The 14435-nt window shown below is 44.8% G+C and overlaps 1 protein-coding gene across 1 annotated transcript in view; it reads right to left on the bottom strand.

Moving 5' to 3' along the window:
• Nucleotides 1-216: 216 nt before the first annotated feature.
• serinc5 (serine incorporator 5) overlaps nucleotides 217-14435 on the bottom strand; it is a 37051-nt gene continuing 22832 nt past the window's right edge. The window contains exons 3-12 of the mRNA XM_062452094.1: nucleotides 14210-14385; nucleotides 14051-14133; nucleotides 12551-12644; nucleotides 7954-8165; nucleotides 7664-7756; nucleotides 7421-7553; nucleotides 3481-3550; nucleotides 3300-3336; nucleotides 2021-2171; nucleotides 217-1815 (exon numbers count right to left, since the gene is read on the bottom strand). Coding sequence (XP_062308078.1) covers nucleotides 1671-1815; nucleotides 2021-2171; nucleotides 3300-3336; nucleotides 3481-3550; nucleotides 7421-7553; nucleotides 7664-7756; nucleotides 7954-8165; nucleotides 12551-12644; nucleotides 14051-14133; nucleotides 14210-14385 — 1194 coding nt within the window. The 3' untranslated portion in view covers nucleotides 217-1670. The remainder of the gene's footprint in view (nucleotides 1816-2020; nucleotides 2172-3299; nucleotides 3337-3480; nucleotides 3551-7420; nucleotides 7554-7663; nucleotides 7757-7953; nucleotides 8166-12550; nucleotides 12645-14050; nucleotides 14134-14209; nucleotides 14386-14435) is intronic.

Genomic DNA, 14435 nt, shown 5'->3' with positions numbered 1-14435 from the left:
GTCACTATATTGTCCATTATTTAGCATAGTTCAAGCATTTATTAAAATATTATTTTTCTTTTGTACTAAACATGACACGTCCTCTACAAACGTATAAATATAGAAAACTTCCAGTTGGTTTGTTGGTATACCCATGCACTTTCAATGTACAAACCATAGTGAACATGGACACTTAGGATCACAAGTTTAATATATTGAATGGAAGCATGGCACAGAAATAATTATTGGTTTATTAATCAATGCTTAATTGGTAAGAAACAGACACAGAGCACTTACATATTATGATAAATTACAAACTGAATGCAGAATAACAAAACAGCTTCAAAGAAAACAGTTGAAACAAGGGTTCTGTAAATAAATGTGTTGTTTGGCCAGTCAAAGTAAAACTCTCTAAGCCTTCTAAATGAGCTACGGAGCACTTGGTAACTGTAATACTGGCTTACGAGACTGAACAGTGACCAGACTGACTGATACAAATGCCAAAAGGAAAACTGCATATCTGTATTACTGATGCAATACCACTCACAAACCTGCAGGTGTGTGTGTGCATGAATGTACACGTGTGCGAGTGTGTGTGAGATAGAAGGGAGAGAGTGAGTAGCAGACAGATATGGATACTAACTTCCACTGGCGTTCTCTGCAATCTACCTTTGGCATGTGACGCTTCTTCTTCTTGTCTGATTGCAGCTGAGCTTATAAATTGTATTGGTCAATGCTCAGTTCCTGGTGATGTCACCTAAACAGACATGGCAGTGCAATTATGCCAGAGGTGAGGTGTGCAAAGCCACAATCTGGCGAATCACACAACCAGCTCAGAAAGGAGCCCCAACATCTAGACTGGCTACTGCTAATCTGAACTCAACTAACCCCTTCCAAAGGAGTGTCCCGTTAAACAGGGGCTTGTTTGATTGCATAGAAAAAGTCTATAAAAGAGCACAATTAAAACAAGCACAGAGACATCCAGCTGATATGTGAGCCTGAGAAATGTGTTTGGAACAGGGCCAGGACAAATGTCATTTCCGCTGGTTCTTGCAGACACGTCCAGGAAGTGAAGGTAAACATGCCTCACTTGAGAAATCTGCAGTCCTGAACATGAATGGAACAGGCCCCAACCTGCTCTTTATCTTTGTGGTCTAACTGACCCAAACAGGCCCAGCCTGACAGGCCAGAGCAGGATGGTGAGACACACGTAAGAAATATAAGACACAAAAGCACACGTATGAGATGTGTAACAAAGGCTGGGGCAGGGAGACCAGAGTTTATGTGACACCCCTGTCTTCCCTGGTCAAGCCCACGATTGTAAAGCATCCCCTGGTGTCTCGACATCCAGCCTGGAAGTCAACACCTCCAGGAAACAATGGCAGCAAACTAACTACAACTGGAACTCCTTGCTTGGTGAAGGTAGCACCTCAAATCTGTTAGAGCACAAAACACACCTCATCGAGATACTTTGTCTGCCTTCAAGGCATCAATATCATAAACATGCTCATATGAGGAAAAAGGTAAACAAAATGAAATTTAAAACAAAAAAAAAGAAACAAAAAAAAAGAAACAAAAAAAACAGCCTATCTGTGTGTGTATGCGAGAGTGTGTGTGAGAGAGTACGTGCGTGCGTGTATGTGCAAGTGCGTTCATCTGTGTGTAAGCGTGTGTGTGTATGTGTGTCTGCCCTAGGCCTGGAAGCGCTTGGTGCAGATGAGCGGGGACATGAGGGTCCACATGTAGAAGAGCAGACAGACCCAGCAGGACACCATCTTGATCCAGAACACCGACCAGCTGCCTTCCAGAATCTTCTCAATCTTGTGGTTGTCGTAACTGAGGTGGACACAAAGACCCAGCAAATACATATTTAATAAATGCAATCACACAAAGATGCATGTGTGTTGTTGTATGTGTACGCAGTGCACGTTGGCACGCGAAAGTATAGCGTGTGTGCACAAAACGTGTATGTGGATTGTGTGTGCGCGTGTATGTCTGTAGTGTGTATGTGTATAGTGAGTGTGAGTGTGCATGTGCATACTGGAACCAGTTGGTGAGGTTCATCATGACATAGAGGGACCCCAGGAAGAAGACGCAGTGGAAGTAGGAGTAGCGGTAGACTGTCCCTTCCCTCTCGTCATACATCACATCCTGGCCCCCGCCCCTCCTCTCCTCATCATTGTCCTGGTCGTCTAGGCAACAGAACACAGCACTCACACAACAACATCACCACAACATAGCACACACACGCCAACCAAACACAGGCACTCACACGAGTGCACCACGCAATTTGGGGAAAATAAATTGAGATAGATGGATCAATACATAGATTGATCAATAGGTCGTTTTTTCCTCCACTAGGGGGCTTTGTTGCTTGATGGTGTGTTTCAGTTGAATTCAGAAGTCAGAGTTCCAACAAACAAAGTTTTACGTAATGGGGCTATTATGTGTGAAATACAGCGTAATGGGTTTTTATCAACTGGTGTTGCTAACAATGGCTAACCTGGCATATTTTTTAGGTGGACCTCATATTTGCAACACTGCTACTCATACACTAGGGGGCAGAATTGCACCTTGGTTCACAACAGCCCAGAAAAAGCTCCTAGTAACAGTGACGTCATCTGTGTTTGTTACCCAATGCTTTCCCTCTATTGTGACTGTTCAATAAATATAGCTATGGGAGGCCTGATGGACTGGGAGACAGAAAGGAGGAGAGGAGAGATGAACAAGGGGGGAGAGAGACAGGAGGTGGCAGGAGAGGAGAGACAGACAAGGGGGGAGGGAGAGAGAGACAAGAGGGGGAGAGATAGGGAGGAGGGGGAGAGAGAGACAGGAGAGGGGGAGGGAGAGAGGGAAGAGAGCAAGCAGCGGCGTCGCCAGCCATTTTTGCCAGGGCTACAGCCCTGAACCATTTGAGTGTAGCTCCGAATTTTTATATCTCAACAAAAAAAACAATGTGTGTAAGTTTTCGGCTTCTCAATGACACTAGTCAGTGACAACGGGAAGAGAGTTTTTTTTTACAGGAGTAAAGATAAGAATCTAGTTATAAATAAACTTTTGAAATTGCCTGTTGATTTATAATATAATCGGATTTGGCACCTACATTCATGATAACAATGAGTCTAACGTAATGTTTATAAAGCAAATGTTTTTTTCGGCAGAGAATGCAAGCTGGCATTCTCTGTTGATGTCCTTAGCTGAGATCAAAGGTCCTATGTTAGGTTTCAGCAAGCCCCGAATGTTAACGTCTGTCTACGCCCCTGAGAGCGAGGGATGAGGGGGGAGAGAGACAGGGAGTGTTCTATAGTGAACATGTTTACCTCTGGCATCTCCAAAACAGAAGCAGCAGCGTGCTCTCTGAAAAAGAAAGAGACAGAATAAAGTTACATACACTGGATTGTAAGACTGGCGCATACACAAGCATGTGGTAATGCAAACCAAGAGGTAGTGTGGTAGAGGGACAGAAGGAAGGAGGTCTGCACATGGTGTGTGTGTTCCTACCTCAGTCTCCGGCTCGCTGCTCCCAAACACACCCAGTGCTGCAGAGCTTCTTTTGGTTGTGGATGTCAAACTACACACGCGCACACACACATAGGAAGCAGTTACTATGGTTATTGAAAGACCTAAGGAGACTACTCTTAACTGGAAACATATGGGGACACACCCTTTCTTCAGCAGTTCCAATCACACCCATCCTCATTCTTGCTTTAGCTATATCATATACACTTGAGATCAAAATGAGAGAACAACCTACAATTTTCGTTAATTTCAAGTTCACTGCTTAAACCTATTTGAAGTTATACTAACAGGAGTAGAAGAGCAGTTTTTAAGTGTATTTCATAAATTAAATATATTCTGAAGCATATGATACAAATTTCAATTAAGACACTTGAAAAATAACTCTGATACAAATTTGGAGAACACTTTCAGATACATGTGTTGGTGTTAATCTGGCACCTGGTGCTAATTTCCTTAATCATCTGACAAACCCTATTTAACTGGAAGCATTCCTGTTAGAATAACTTCCCAATAATCACTGACTTGTGACTCAGTGAAAGGTAACTGAAACTCTAAGGTAACTGAAGGCCAAAGATATTACCCTTTCATCCACTGCAAGAGAAGTTGGTTGTTCCAAATCTGTGATTCTAGAATATTCAAGTTTTACAATGACACTAATTCATTCATGTCCCTCAAAAAGACTGGTTGTCCACGTAAGACAAAGTCTCAGTCTCAACAGGGAATCGGTTCAACATTGCAGCTGGAATTGCTCGCCAGTTCAGCACTGAACAGGGTATATACAGTCTCGCCATTTTTCAAATAATTTGGACTGAATGCCCACTCTGCAATGCCTACAGCCTCTCATCAGCAGAAGGAATCAAAAGGCTAGACTAGCTTTAGCTGAGGAGCATGCTGTGTGGACAGAGGACAACTGGTCCAAAGTTCACTAAAGGGATAACAGCAAGTTTTATTTATTTGGTTCAGATGGGAAAAATAATGTTCGGCGTCAGACTGGGGAAAGACTGGACCCGAAGTGCATCAAGAAGTCAGTGAAAGGTGGAGAAGGAAGTGTTATGGTTTGGGGGATGTTTTCTGCAGCAGGAGTTGGGCCTCTTATACAGCTACATGGCAGGGGGAATGCAAACGTTCATCAGAACCTCCTTTGGCAACATGCAGTTCCTTCCCTGCGAGCATCTCCCAATAAGCCCCTTGACACACTGCAAAACAGGTAAAGCAGTTCCTTGAAGCTAAGAACATTGAAATAATGAAATGCCCAGAGTCCTGATCTAAACCCGATTGATAATCTCTTAAAAATCCTTGGCGACAAAATTATGGCTAAGAAACCCACTACAGTTACAGAACTGTGGAAGAGACTGGAAGAGGAGAAGACCAAGATCCCACCAGAGCAGTGTGAGAAACTGTTGTGGAAATTTTTGGATAAATATGTTTTAATAGTGGTAAAACTTTAAAGCTCCTTTGTTCATTAATAATGGACAGCCAGTGACTAGTTTAAGTAAGGTTTTAAGGTGCTGAAAGCTCTGTGGGATGGTTTACCCTGGAGGATGGGTGAAGCATCTTATATGGCCTGCTATCTTGATAGTGAATGAAATCTGGTTGGGCTTAAGGTATTTATGACCTGAGAGGGGAAGTTCTAGAAAGGGTCAATTGAAGACATACAGGAAGGTGCTATTGAAGCAGCTGTTTTGAACTTTTGCTATTGAGACCTTTTCCTGTTGCATTGTTTGTATGTAATTAATTCTTGTTTGAAAATGACCACACAAAGGACAGTTGACCATTTGAATGGTCAGCTCGTGTAGCTTTATTACCTCCTGACCTAGAGAGAAATGTGACATCAAAGGAGCCTGGGACACCAGGGGGGTATTCCAGGTAGCGTGAGCCTGAGCCTGATAGCGTTGGCAGACATGGGATATCCGTTCCTGGTTCAGCCAACCGATCTCTAACAAAATTTAATTTGCTTACTTATACGCCGGGAGAGGATTTTAAGAATGCGATTCGATGTGCTTTCATTCCCTGATGAATACCTAGGTTAATGTTACCGTTTCCCGTCACAATCTGTAATTTATTTTAGCAACATTCTCAGCCCTTAGGCCTACATCGCTGATGTTACTCGCCGTGGACGTGCACTCAGAACTGACCAGATGCTTTTTGGCACTGAAATAAAGACAAAAAATTGAAATTGTATTTGGTCTAGGTCTTCATTGCCTAAAATAGAAATCTAACAATGAGTATGTTTATTGGCTATTGTTCCTACAATTTACATAATTCACCTGTGACCATGTACCGTCCTGTAACTGGTGTTTCAGCAAATGTCTTTCAAGATTGTAGGAGGTCAATATTGACCAAACAACCGAAACTAATTCCCCTATGGTTTGAAGGAAGATGGGAAACTGAACAGTGTATTAACACTAACCAAATAATGCCAATACCAATGGAATTACAGTTATTTGACTCTATGGGTTAAATCAGAGCAAGAATGGTCAAAGTAAGGTTAAATAATATAATAATTTAATCATATTGCAAATGAATGAAATCAATGAAGGTTAACTCTTACCTACTCTACCATGATTATTGTAAACCAAAGATAGAAAGCAAGAGGTGAGGAAGAAGGAGTAGGACAAGCCAGAGATGAGGAGAAAGTCTCAGGGGATCAAGAATCCACAGACTCTTCACAATTCCTTTTATACTGAAGAACAACCAATCACACCACAATCTTGACCCTGCGTTTTGTCTGAGAATGACAGCGTTTGGTTTGAGGGCGTTTTGTCTGAGAATGACGGCGTTTGGTTTGAGAATGACGGCGTTTGGTTTGAGAGCGTTTTGTCTGAGAATGACAGAGGTTTTTCTGAGACTGAAGCCGTTTCTCAAGACTTTTGGTCTGAGACTTGACGCCTTTTCGTTTGAGTCTGACACATTAGTCTGAGATCTGAGGATGTCCTAAAATGAACACTGTATAGCTACCTAAAATGGCAAGACAGCTGCAGAAACGCCACTGGCAAGGCCAGGGTGATAACATGTAGCTAGCTATGTTTCCAGGCTGTGACATCAACACTGTATTTTTGTACGCCCTTCAACTGGTTAGCTTCTGCTTCTGTCTAGTAGTTAGCTAGCTCAGCTGTACAACTACCGGTCTGAATCGAGGAGCACAACGATCGCTTCCAGTAAACTTGTTATACTAGCCATAATTCCCAAAATAAATTTCAAGCTTATTTAAGTTTTTGGGGGCATATTTTCAGTTTGCAGATAGTACTGTTTGAATCGCGATTCCAGCTGAGATACTGCTGGTGACAGCATTGTTAGAATAAGCTTGTTTCAAAGGGGGTTCTTTATAAATGAACTATTGCAATATGAGTAAATGCTTAAAAATATCACTAGAAGGGAAAAACTTAAGGGACGTTTAAGTCATATAGGTTAGGACCATTTTTACACAGGATTGACCAATTTCTTCGTTTTGATGCGACTGTTTCAACTATATGAGGCTGCCATATAGCCTATCACCATTCCCTCTTGCACCAAGGGAAATGAGAAGAGAACCGTTTCATTCTACACTTCACTCACACACTATTTTGAAGTGTAAATGAGCAACAACAAATGAATGCTTTTTAATCCATGCAATCTTCATAAATAATAACTATGCATATTTATTTAAAATATACAGAAATATCAGTTGTAAAATGTAAGTACACCCAGGAAAAGGTGTAGTAGTGACATAGTAAAGAAAGAAAGAAAAAAGAACTTCCCTCACTGCAACCACACCTCACAATTTCCCCAGAAATTGTACCCTCTCTAGTTGAGTCTCAGATTTCCACCACACTGGATCTTCTACACAACGTATAAATGAAAAATCCTTTCCCTCCAGCAACAGTAAATCACATACCCCTTCTTTACAGAGTGTGTGTGTGTGTGTGTGTGGGGGGGGTCTCACCAGGAGTAGAGAACACATCCAAACAGGATAACAATTCCCACACTGGTTACGATCTTGTTATCACCATCACCGCCTGAGCCAAGCTTGAAGGGGAACACACACACCTGCATATCCTCGTCATTTACCTTCACCGCTATGAGAGAGAGTGTGTTTATTAGTCTATTGTATGCCTTACATGACAGAATAATGTCTGACTCTCCCCTGTCCTCTCTCCCCATTGGTTGGGCCCCCCCGCATACTCACTCTCAATTGGCTTGCTGGAGAAGGCAGAGAAGGTGAGGTACATGACGTAGACACTGATGACTCCCGGCTGAAGAAGGCCTGACGTGGGCTTAACTGGACACACACACACACACACATGCATACATACACAGACGCACACACACATAAAACAGACACAAACACACACAAACAAAAAACACACGGTCACTCCTTTTTTAACAAGCGCGTGTGGTGGTATGATCGGTACATGATTGTGTCACGTGTGTGCATCCTTGTGCACGTGCCTGTGTTTGTGTGTGCTGTAGCCTCACGTTTCTGGATGCATGGAGAGATGGCGAGCAGGGAGACCAGGAAGCAGAGGCTGGCGTTGGTCGACAGGAAGATCTTATTGAGCAGGCAGGCCTCCGAGTGGGTGTAGTACAGGGCCATGAATACTACAGCACCAACAGCCACAGTGAACAGCACCAGGGTGACCAGGGCCAGCGCAGCATACCACAGCCGGTTATACTTCACCCCCGAGTACCTGTGGGAAGGTGGAGGAGGGGTTAGGGTGTCTGGCAAGGCTGTGGTTTCCATCTACAGAGCCAGCAGATGCCTCCACCTTGGTACACGCTGTAGGGGGATAACATACTCTGAACCCTTCCTCTCTCTCTCCTCCCCTTCTCCATTCTTCTAGGTCAGTCTGACCCCTGCTCTCATTCTCTCTCTCCCTCTCTTGGTTCCTCCTCCCTTCCTCTGGCTAGAGAGAGGAAGCTCTGAGTACACACTCACCATGAGCAGTACAGAAATATAGTGGTATGAATTTGGCCTACAATATGGATTTTGACTATACCGTGTAACCGCGGTAGAGCCTTCCAGACACACCCGACATACCCCTTCCAAATTTGGTAGATTAGACGACTAGAAATTTTAAGAAAAACAAATATATCGTGATATATACCGTTACCGTCCGTGCTTCAAAATTATACTATGATATACATTTTTAGCCATACCGCCCAACCCTATGCCAAACCCTCCGAACATTTTCATGTTGTCTTTTCAACTTCAAATTTTGCACGCTAGTTAGCTCCCTGTCATGTGACAACTGAGCGCAGTGACAAGGAGTGATTGACAGCAAATATTAACCAATCTGAAATCTGCATTAAAGTTAAGAATGTAAAGATGTCGTTTAACTGGTTATGTAACATTGGATGGAATGGTGGACCGGTCACTGTTATAGTGATGGAAAGTTCGGATCATTTTACGAATTCTGCAACATTTGATTCCCTGACCTGAACACGTTCACTATTGCAAATATAAACAGATACTTTTTAAAATATAAATTCCCGCATTAAATACAAAGCATTATGACACTCCATCCATCCATCCATCCATCATCTGCCGCTTTTCTGGGGGTCGTGGGGGCAGCAACCTAAGCAGGGAGGCCCAGACTTCCCTCCTCCCGGTCACTTCCACCAGCTCTTCCTGGGGGACCCCGAGGCGTTCCCAGGCCAGCTGAGAGACATAGTCCCTCCAGCGTGTTCTGGGTCTTCCCCGGGGCCTCTTCCCAGTGGGACGTGCCCAGAACACCTCACCAGGGAGGCGTCCAGGAGGCATCCTTATCAGATGCCCGAGCCACCTCAACTGGCCCCTCTCGACGCGGAGGAGCAGCGGTTCTACTCTGAGCCCCTCCCGGATGACCGAGCTTCTCACCCTATCTCTAAGGGAGAGCCCGGACACCCCGCGGAGAAAACTCATTTCGGCCGCTTGTATTCGCGATCTCGTTCTTTCGGTCACTACCCACAGTTCGTGACCATAGGTGAGGGTAGGAAATATATAGGAAATATATCACTGCGGATGCCGCACCGATCCGCCTGTCAATCTCGTGCTCCATTCTTCCCTCACTCGTGAACAAGACCCCGAGATACTTGAACTCCTCCGCTTGGGTCAAGATCTCCTCCCCAACCCGGAGATTGCACTCCACCCTTTTCCGGTTGATAACCATGGCCTCAGATTTGGAGGTGCTGATTCCCATCCCAGCCGCTTCGCATTCGGTTGCGAACCGCTCCAGTGAGAGCTGAAGGTCACGGCCCGATGAAGCCATCAGGACCACATCATCCGCAAAAAGCAGCGACCCGATCTTGAGGTCACCAAACCGGAACCCCTCAACGCCCTGGCTGCGCCTAGAAATTCTGTCCATATAAGTTATGAACAGAATCGGTGACAAAGGGCAGCCCTGGCGGAGTCTAACCCTCACCGGGAACAAGTTCGACTTACTGCCGGCAATGCGGACCTAACTCTGGCACCGGTCGTACAGGGACCAGACAGCCCCGATCAGGGAATCTGGTACCCCGTACTCCCGGAACACCCCCCACATGAGCCCCCGTGGGACACGGTCGAATGCCTTTTCCAAATCCACAAAACATGTGTAGACTGGTTGGGCGAACTCCCATGCACCCTCCAGGACCCTGCCGAGGGTGTAGAGCTGGTCCACAGTTCCACGGCCAGGAGGAAAACCACATTGCTCCTCCTGAATCCGAGGTTCGACAATCCGATGGACCCTCCTCTCCAGAACCCCTGAATAGACTTTCCCAGGGAGGATGAGGAGTGTGATCCCCCTAAAGTTGGAGCACACCCTCCGGTCCCCCTTTTTAAAGAGGGGAACCACCAACCCGGTCTGCCAGTCCAGAGGCACTGTCCCCGATGTCCACGCGATGTTGCAGAGTCGTGTCAACCAAGACAGCCCTACAACATCCAGAGCCGAGGGCATCTCCGGGAGGAGCGCTTTCCAGCACCCCCCCCCAGAGACTCCAAAAAGGGTGGGTACTCTGCGCTGCCGTTTGGTGCGTAAGCACAAACAACAGTGAGGACCCGTCCCCCCACCCGAAGGCGGAGGGAGGCTACCCTCTCGTCCACCGGGGTGAACCCCAACGTACGACACTTTGTATGATTTGTAATTATTCATTATCACACTAGTATTTAATTATCACGCCACACAATTACACCGCATTGAACTGTAAGTACAGTTACAAAAATGACCAAAATAACAACCTGTAATCAATCAAAAAAAAAATTGATGTAATCGGTCATCAAAGAACGAATATCATTCACGTCTTACTGCTAAACCTAGCAGTCATGCGAAAGTGAATGACAAAAACAAATCCTTTGTTTTCTTTTCGGAGCGTATGTATTCAGATCATGTGAAAATTATCCAAAGACTCGTATCCGAAGACACAGTCGTGGTTTCTCTTGGTTACGGTTTTCTCTATCAGTACTGAGCCTATGCAGGTCACATGAAAAATTATCCAAAGACTCCGAACAAAGGAATCGTTCACCTCCCGACCGTGTCTTCGGGTAAAAGATTTGTTCCTCTGCCGACCGTGTCTTTGGGTACGAGTCTTCGGATCATTTTTCAAAGGATTCAGTTACCTCATTTTCCATATAATTTTCTAATCTAAGACCATTTTACTTGAGTTGCACATTTGTTAGGCAGATCATATTTTTTAAGAAAACCTCCTCTATTAAATACAGTACAACATGACAGTTTGTACGGTTTTAAATTGTCATGTATTATCACACTGGCATTTAATTATCACGGCAAACAATTACACTGCACTAAACTGTAAGTGTGTTGGAAAAATTGAAGATGGAACACATTTATCCTGTATAAGAATGATTCTGTGTTCAGCATTCCTTGGGTGCAAAGAGGCCTACCCCCAAATCTGAACTCTGGGTAAACATACAAGACCCTTATCTTGGGGCTGAGGACTAGGAAGAAGGGGGTTGTTTTGGTGGAGACGCAAGGTCTGTTGACCATTTGCTTGACACCTATGTGAAGGAGCTTTTACGACCCCAGGACCGGAGATCCTGTTGTTGTGTTTCAATCTGGGTTGAACGCACACACGTAAACACGCGTGACAGGTCTATGCAAGGGAGCCAATGAAGAAGAGCCATGGGACATTTGCATGCCTTTGTTTTAACCAATGACTGTCAAGAGCGGGTCTGTTTAAATAGCTAGCTAGCACAACATGCTAGCAGACAAACTTTGTAGCACAATGGCGTGTGATGTTTTTGTCTCCTTGTGGGCCGGCCGCAAGCAATAAAGCTTTCTTAAACTTGTTCACCGACTGACTGTGTAATGCTTGATAGATAAATATTCCTGACAATGTGAGTGTAAGAAAGTGTCAGTATGACTTGTGAACGAATATCATTCACATCTTACTATACTAAACATAGCAGTCACGCGAAAGGAATGAGGTATCCGTTTCTTCTACTAAACCTATGCAGGTCACGTGAAAAAGGATCTGAAGACTTGTACCCGATGACAGGTCACATGAAAAAGACAGTCAGGAGATGACCGAATAATTTCTGTTTCCTCGACTGAGCCTATGCAACAGTCCTGATGTGCGGCCACGAGAAAATGAACGAATCAGTCTTTGAGAGGACTTACTCCGGAGTCATTCTAAGGATTTGTTCAAAATGAATGAATCATTCACGTACGACCAATCCACAATTAGCTAACGGCAAGCACGTACTGTGCATTAGGCTAATTAGCGTGCGTTTCGTAAATACATTTAAACAGGTAACACCACAACGATTATTTGCCCGCACAAATGCTACCAAATATATTTTGAGGTTACACAGATATGGGAGTCAGATGGCTGAGCGGTTAGGGACTTGGGCTATTAATCAGAAGGTTGCCGGTTCGATTCCTGGTCGCGAAAAATGATGTTGTGTCCTTGGGCAAGGCACTTCACCCTACTTTCCTTGGGGGAATGTCCCTGTAATTACTGTAAGTCGCCGCAATTTTGAGCCCTGATGTGTGTGTGAGTGTATGTGGTTGAGAGTGCATGTGTGTTCTTACCAGTTTCCGTGTCTGTTCTTACCTGTTTGTGTGTGTGTGTGTGTGCGCGTGTGTGTGTGTCTTACCAGTTTGTGTTCCATCGGTGAGCGAACTCCACCAGCAACTTGAGCTGGATAAGCAGGAAGATAAACCCACCGCCTGCTCCCACGTACCTCCACACTGGTGAAGGAAGGCCGGGTTAGGTCACGGTCAGACCCAGTGCGTCTGTGTTGTTCAAGTCAACCTGCTTCCCTCATTCACTCAGTCGACTCTGAATACTAACCAGTAACGCAAGAGTTCTGAGGCTCGATAGAGTTTATGAAAAGCCTGTACTTCGAGACCATTATTTCTCGAGGCGCACTTACCGGTTAATGTCACGTTACTTTGTTTCCTGTGGAAACTTGTACGTCTTGATAATTATGTAATGGTGTGACAGTGATAAACAATTCATTTTCTAAGAACAAAAGGGCACAGTTCTGTGGGGTCTCGTTGGAAGGTCTGGGAGCTCAGATCTTCTGACTACAGCCAAAGGTCTTGGATCCGGACATTTTGACCCCGCTGTTTCAAACTCAAGCATCTCTGTAAAGAAGCTTTTGTCTATGCTTGAAATTATATGACGATGCCTCCACATGACAAAGGCAGGTCATGCCTAAATCACATATGGCATGAGAACTATACGATTCCAAGTGCACAGATTGTGGGCCAACATAATTTGATCGAAGGCACACCATTCTGAGAAAACATCTCTAAGGTTTTATTTATTACCTTGTGCAGTTCACAGTATGAACTAATTTATCTTTAACCTTGGGCAAAGCATCAAATAAGCAGAAGTACGATCGCAGGGTCTATCTCGGGGGTACTCAATAGGCGGACTCCGGTCCGGATCCGGACCCAGACGCAATACAATTTGGACTAAAGCCAAAATCAACATTCAAATTTAGTCATGATCCAAGCGAGTTTTCATTTATGCGTGATTTTGCGCTATAGCCTATATTTTTTACTACTAGATGTGGTTTCTATCATCCGTGTCCAATCTAAAGGTCCAATCGGGATGTAATTACTGTAATCACTCACTCAACGTTGTGCTGCAACCGCTGTGGGTGACGCAGGTTGTGTGTGTCATTCGCAACAACACAGACTTATCGATTTGCTAACGGTACCCGTTTCTTCCTTTGCGAAAATCATGGCTTGACAATCCCAACCAAAAGCTAAAAGTTGATTCCGAAAATTGCAAATTTGGTGGACTGAGTATGCATTTGTGTTGCCGGTGGGGAGCACAAAACCAATATTAATCTGCATCGGTTGCCCTTGTCAAAAGTGGTAACGTGAAAGGTCACTATGACACAAAGCATAGACACTTTGAACAAAATGACCCCCAGAACTCTGAGGTAAGGGCCAGAAAAATAAACCATAACTGTTCCGGACCCTGGACTGAATGGAAATTTGGTGAGTGGACCTTTTGGGTTTCTATTTGAGTGTCCCTGGTCTATCTGTTCATTCTTCGACAGTGTGTGTGTGTGTGTCTGTTTGTCTGTGTCTTTCCCAGTATTTGTGTGTGTGTGTGTGTGTGTGTGTATGTGACCTACCTTCAAGGAAGGTGTCTTGCTGGGGGATGAAGAAGGCTCCGACACAGCAAGCCACCAGAGCTATAAACTTAATAAACCAGAACCTGTCCAGAGAGAGAGAGAAATAATCATTACCACACAGCGACACACGAACGCACACACACACACACGTCCCCATACCCGTTGTGTATGGCTGCACGGCAGCCCCTGCTGCTGTTGACCCTGAGCGTGAGCAGCCAGAGGAAGAGGAAGAAGCAGGCCATGCCGAAGCACATCTTGTAAACGGCAGCGTAGCCCACCAGCACCTGGCAGCGCTCGCCTGCATTCACCCTGCACAGCTCACTCAGGAAGGGGATCTGCAAGGAGACCGATGCACACACATTACAGGTTACCCCACACACACACG

This window comes from Osmerus eperlanus, chromosome 25, assembly GCF_963692335.1.
Source record: "Osmerus eperlanus chromosome 25, fOsmEpe2.1, whole genome shotgun sequence".
Taxonomy (NCBI): domain Eukaryota; kingdom Metazoa; phylum Chordata; class Actinopteri; order Osmeriformes; family Osmeridae; genus Osmerus; species Osmerus eperlanus.
Note: the sequence above shows the minus strand (reverse complement) of the source record. Positions and strands in the feature narration are given on the sequence as shown.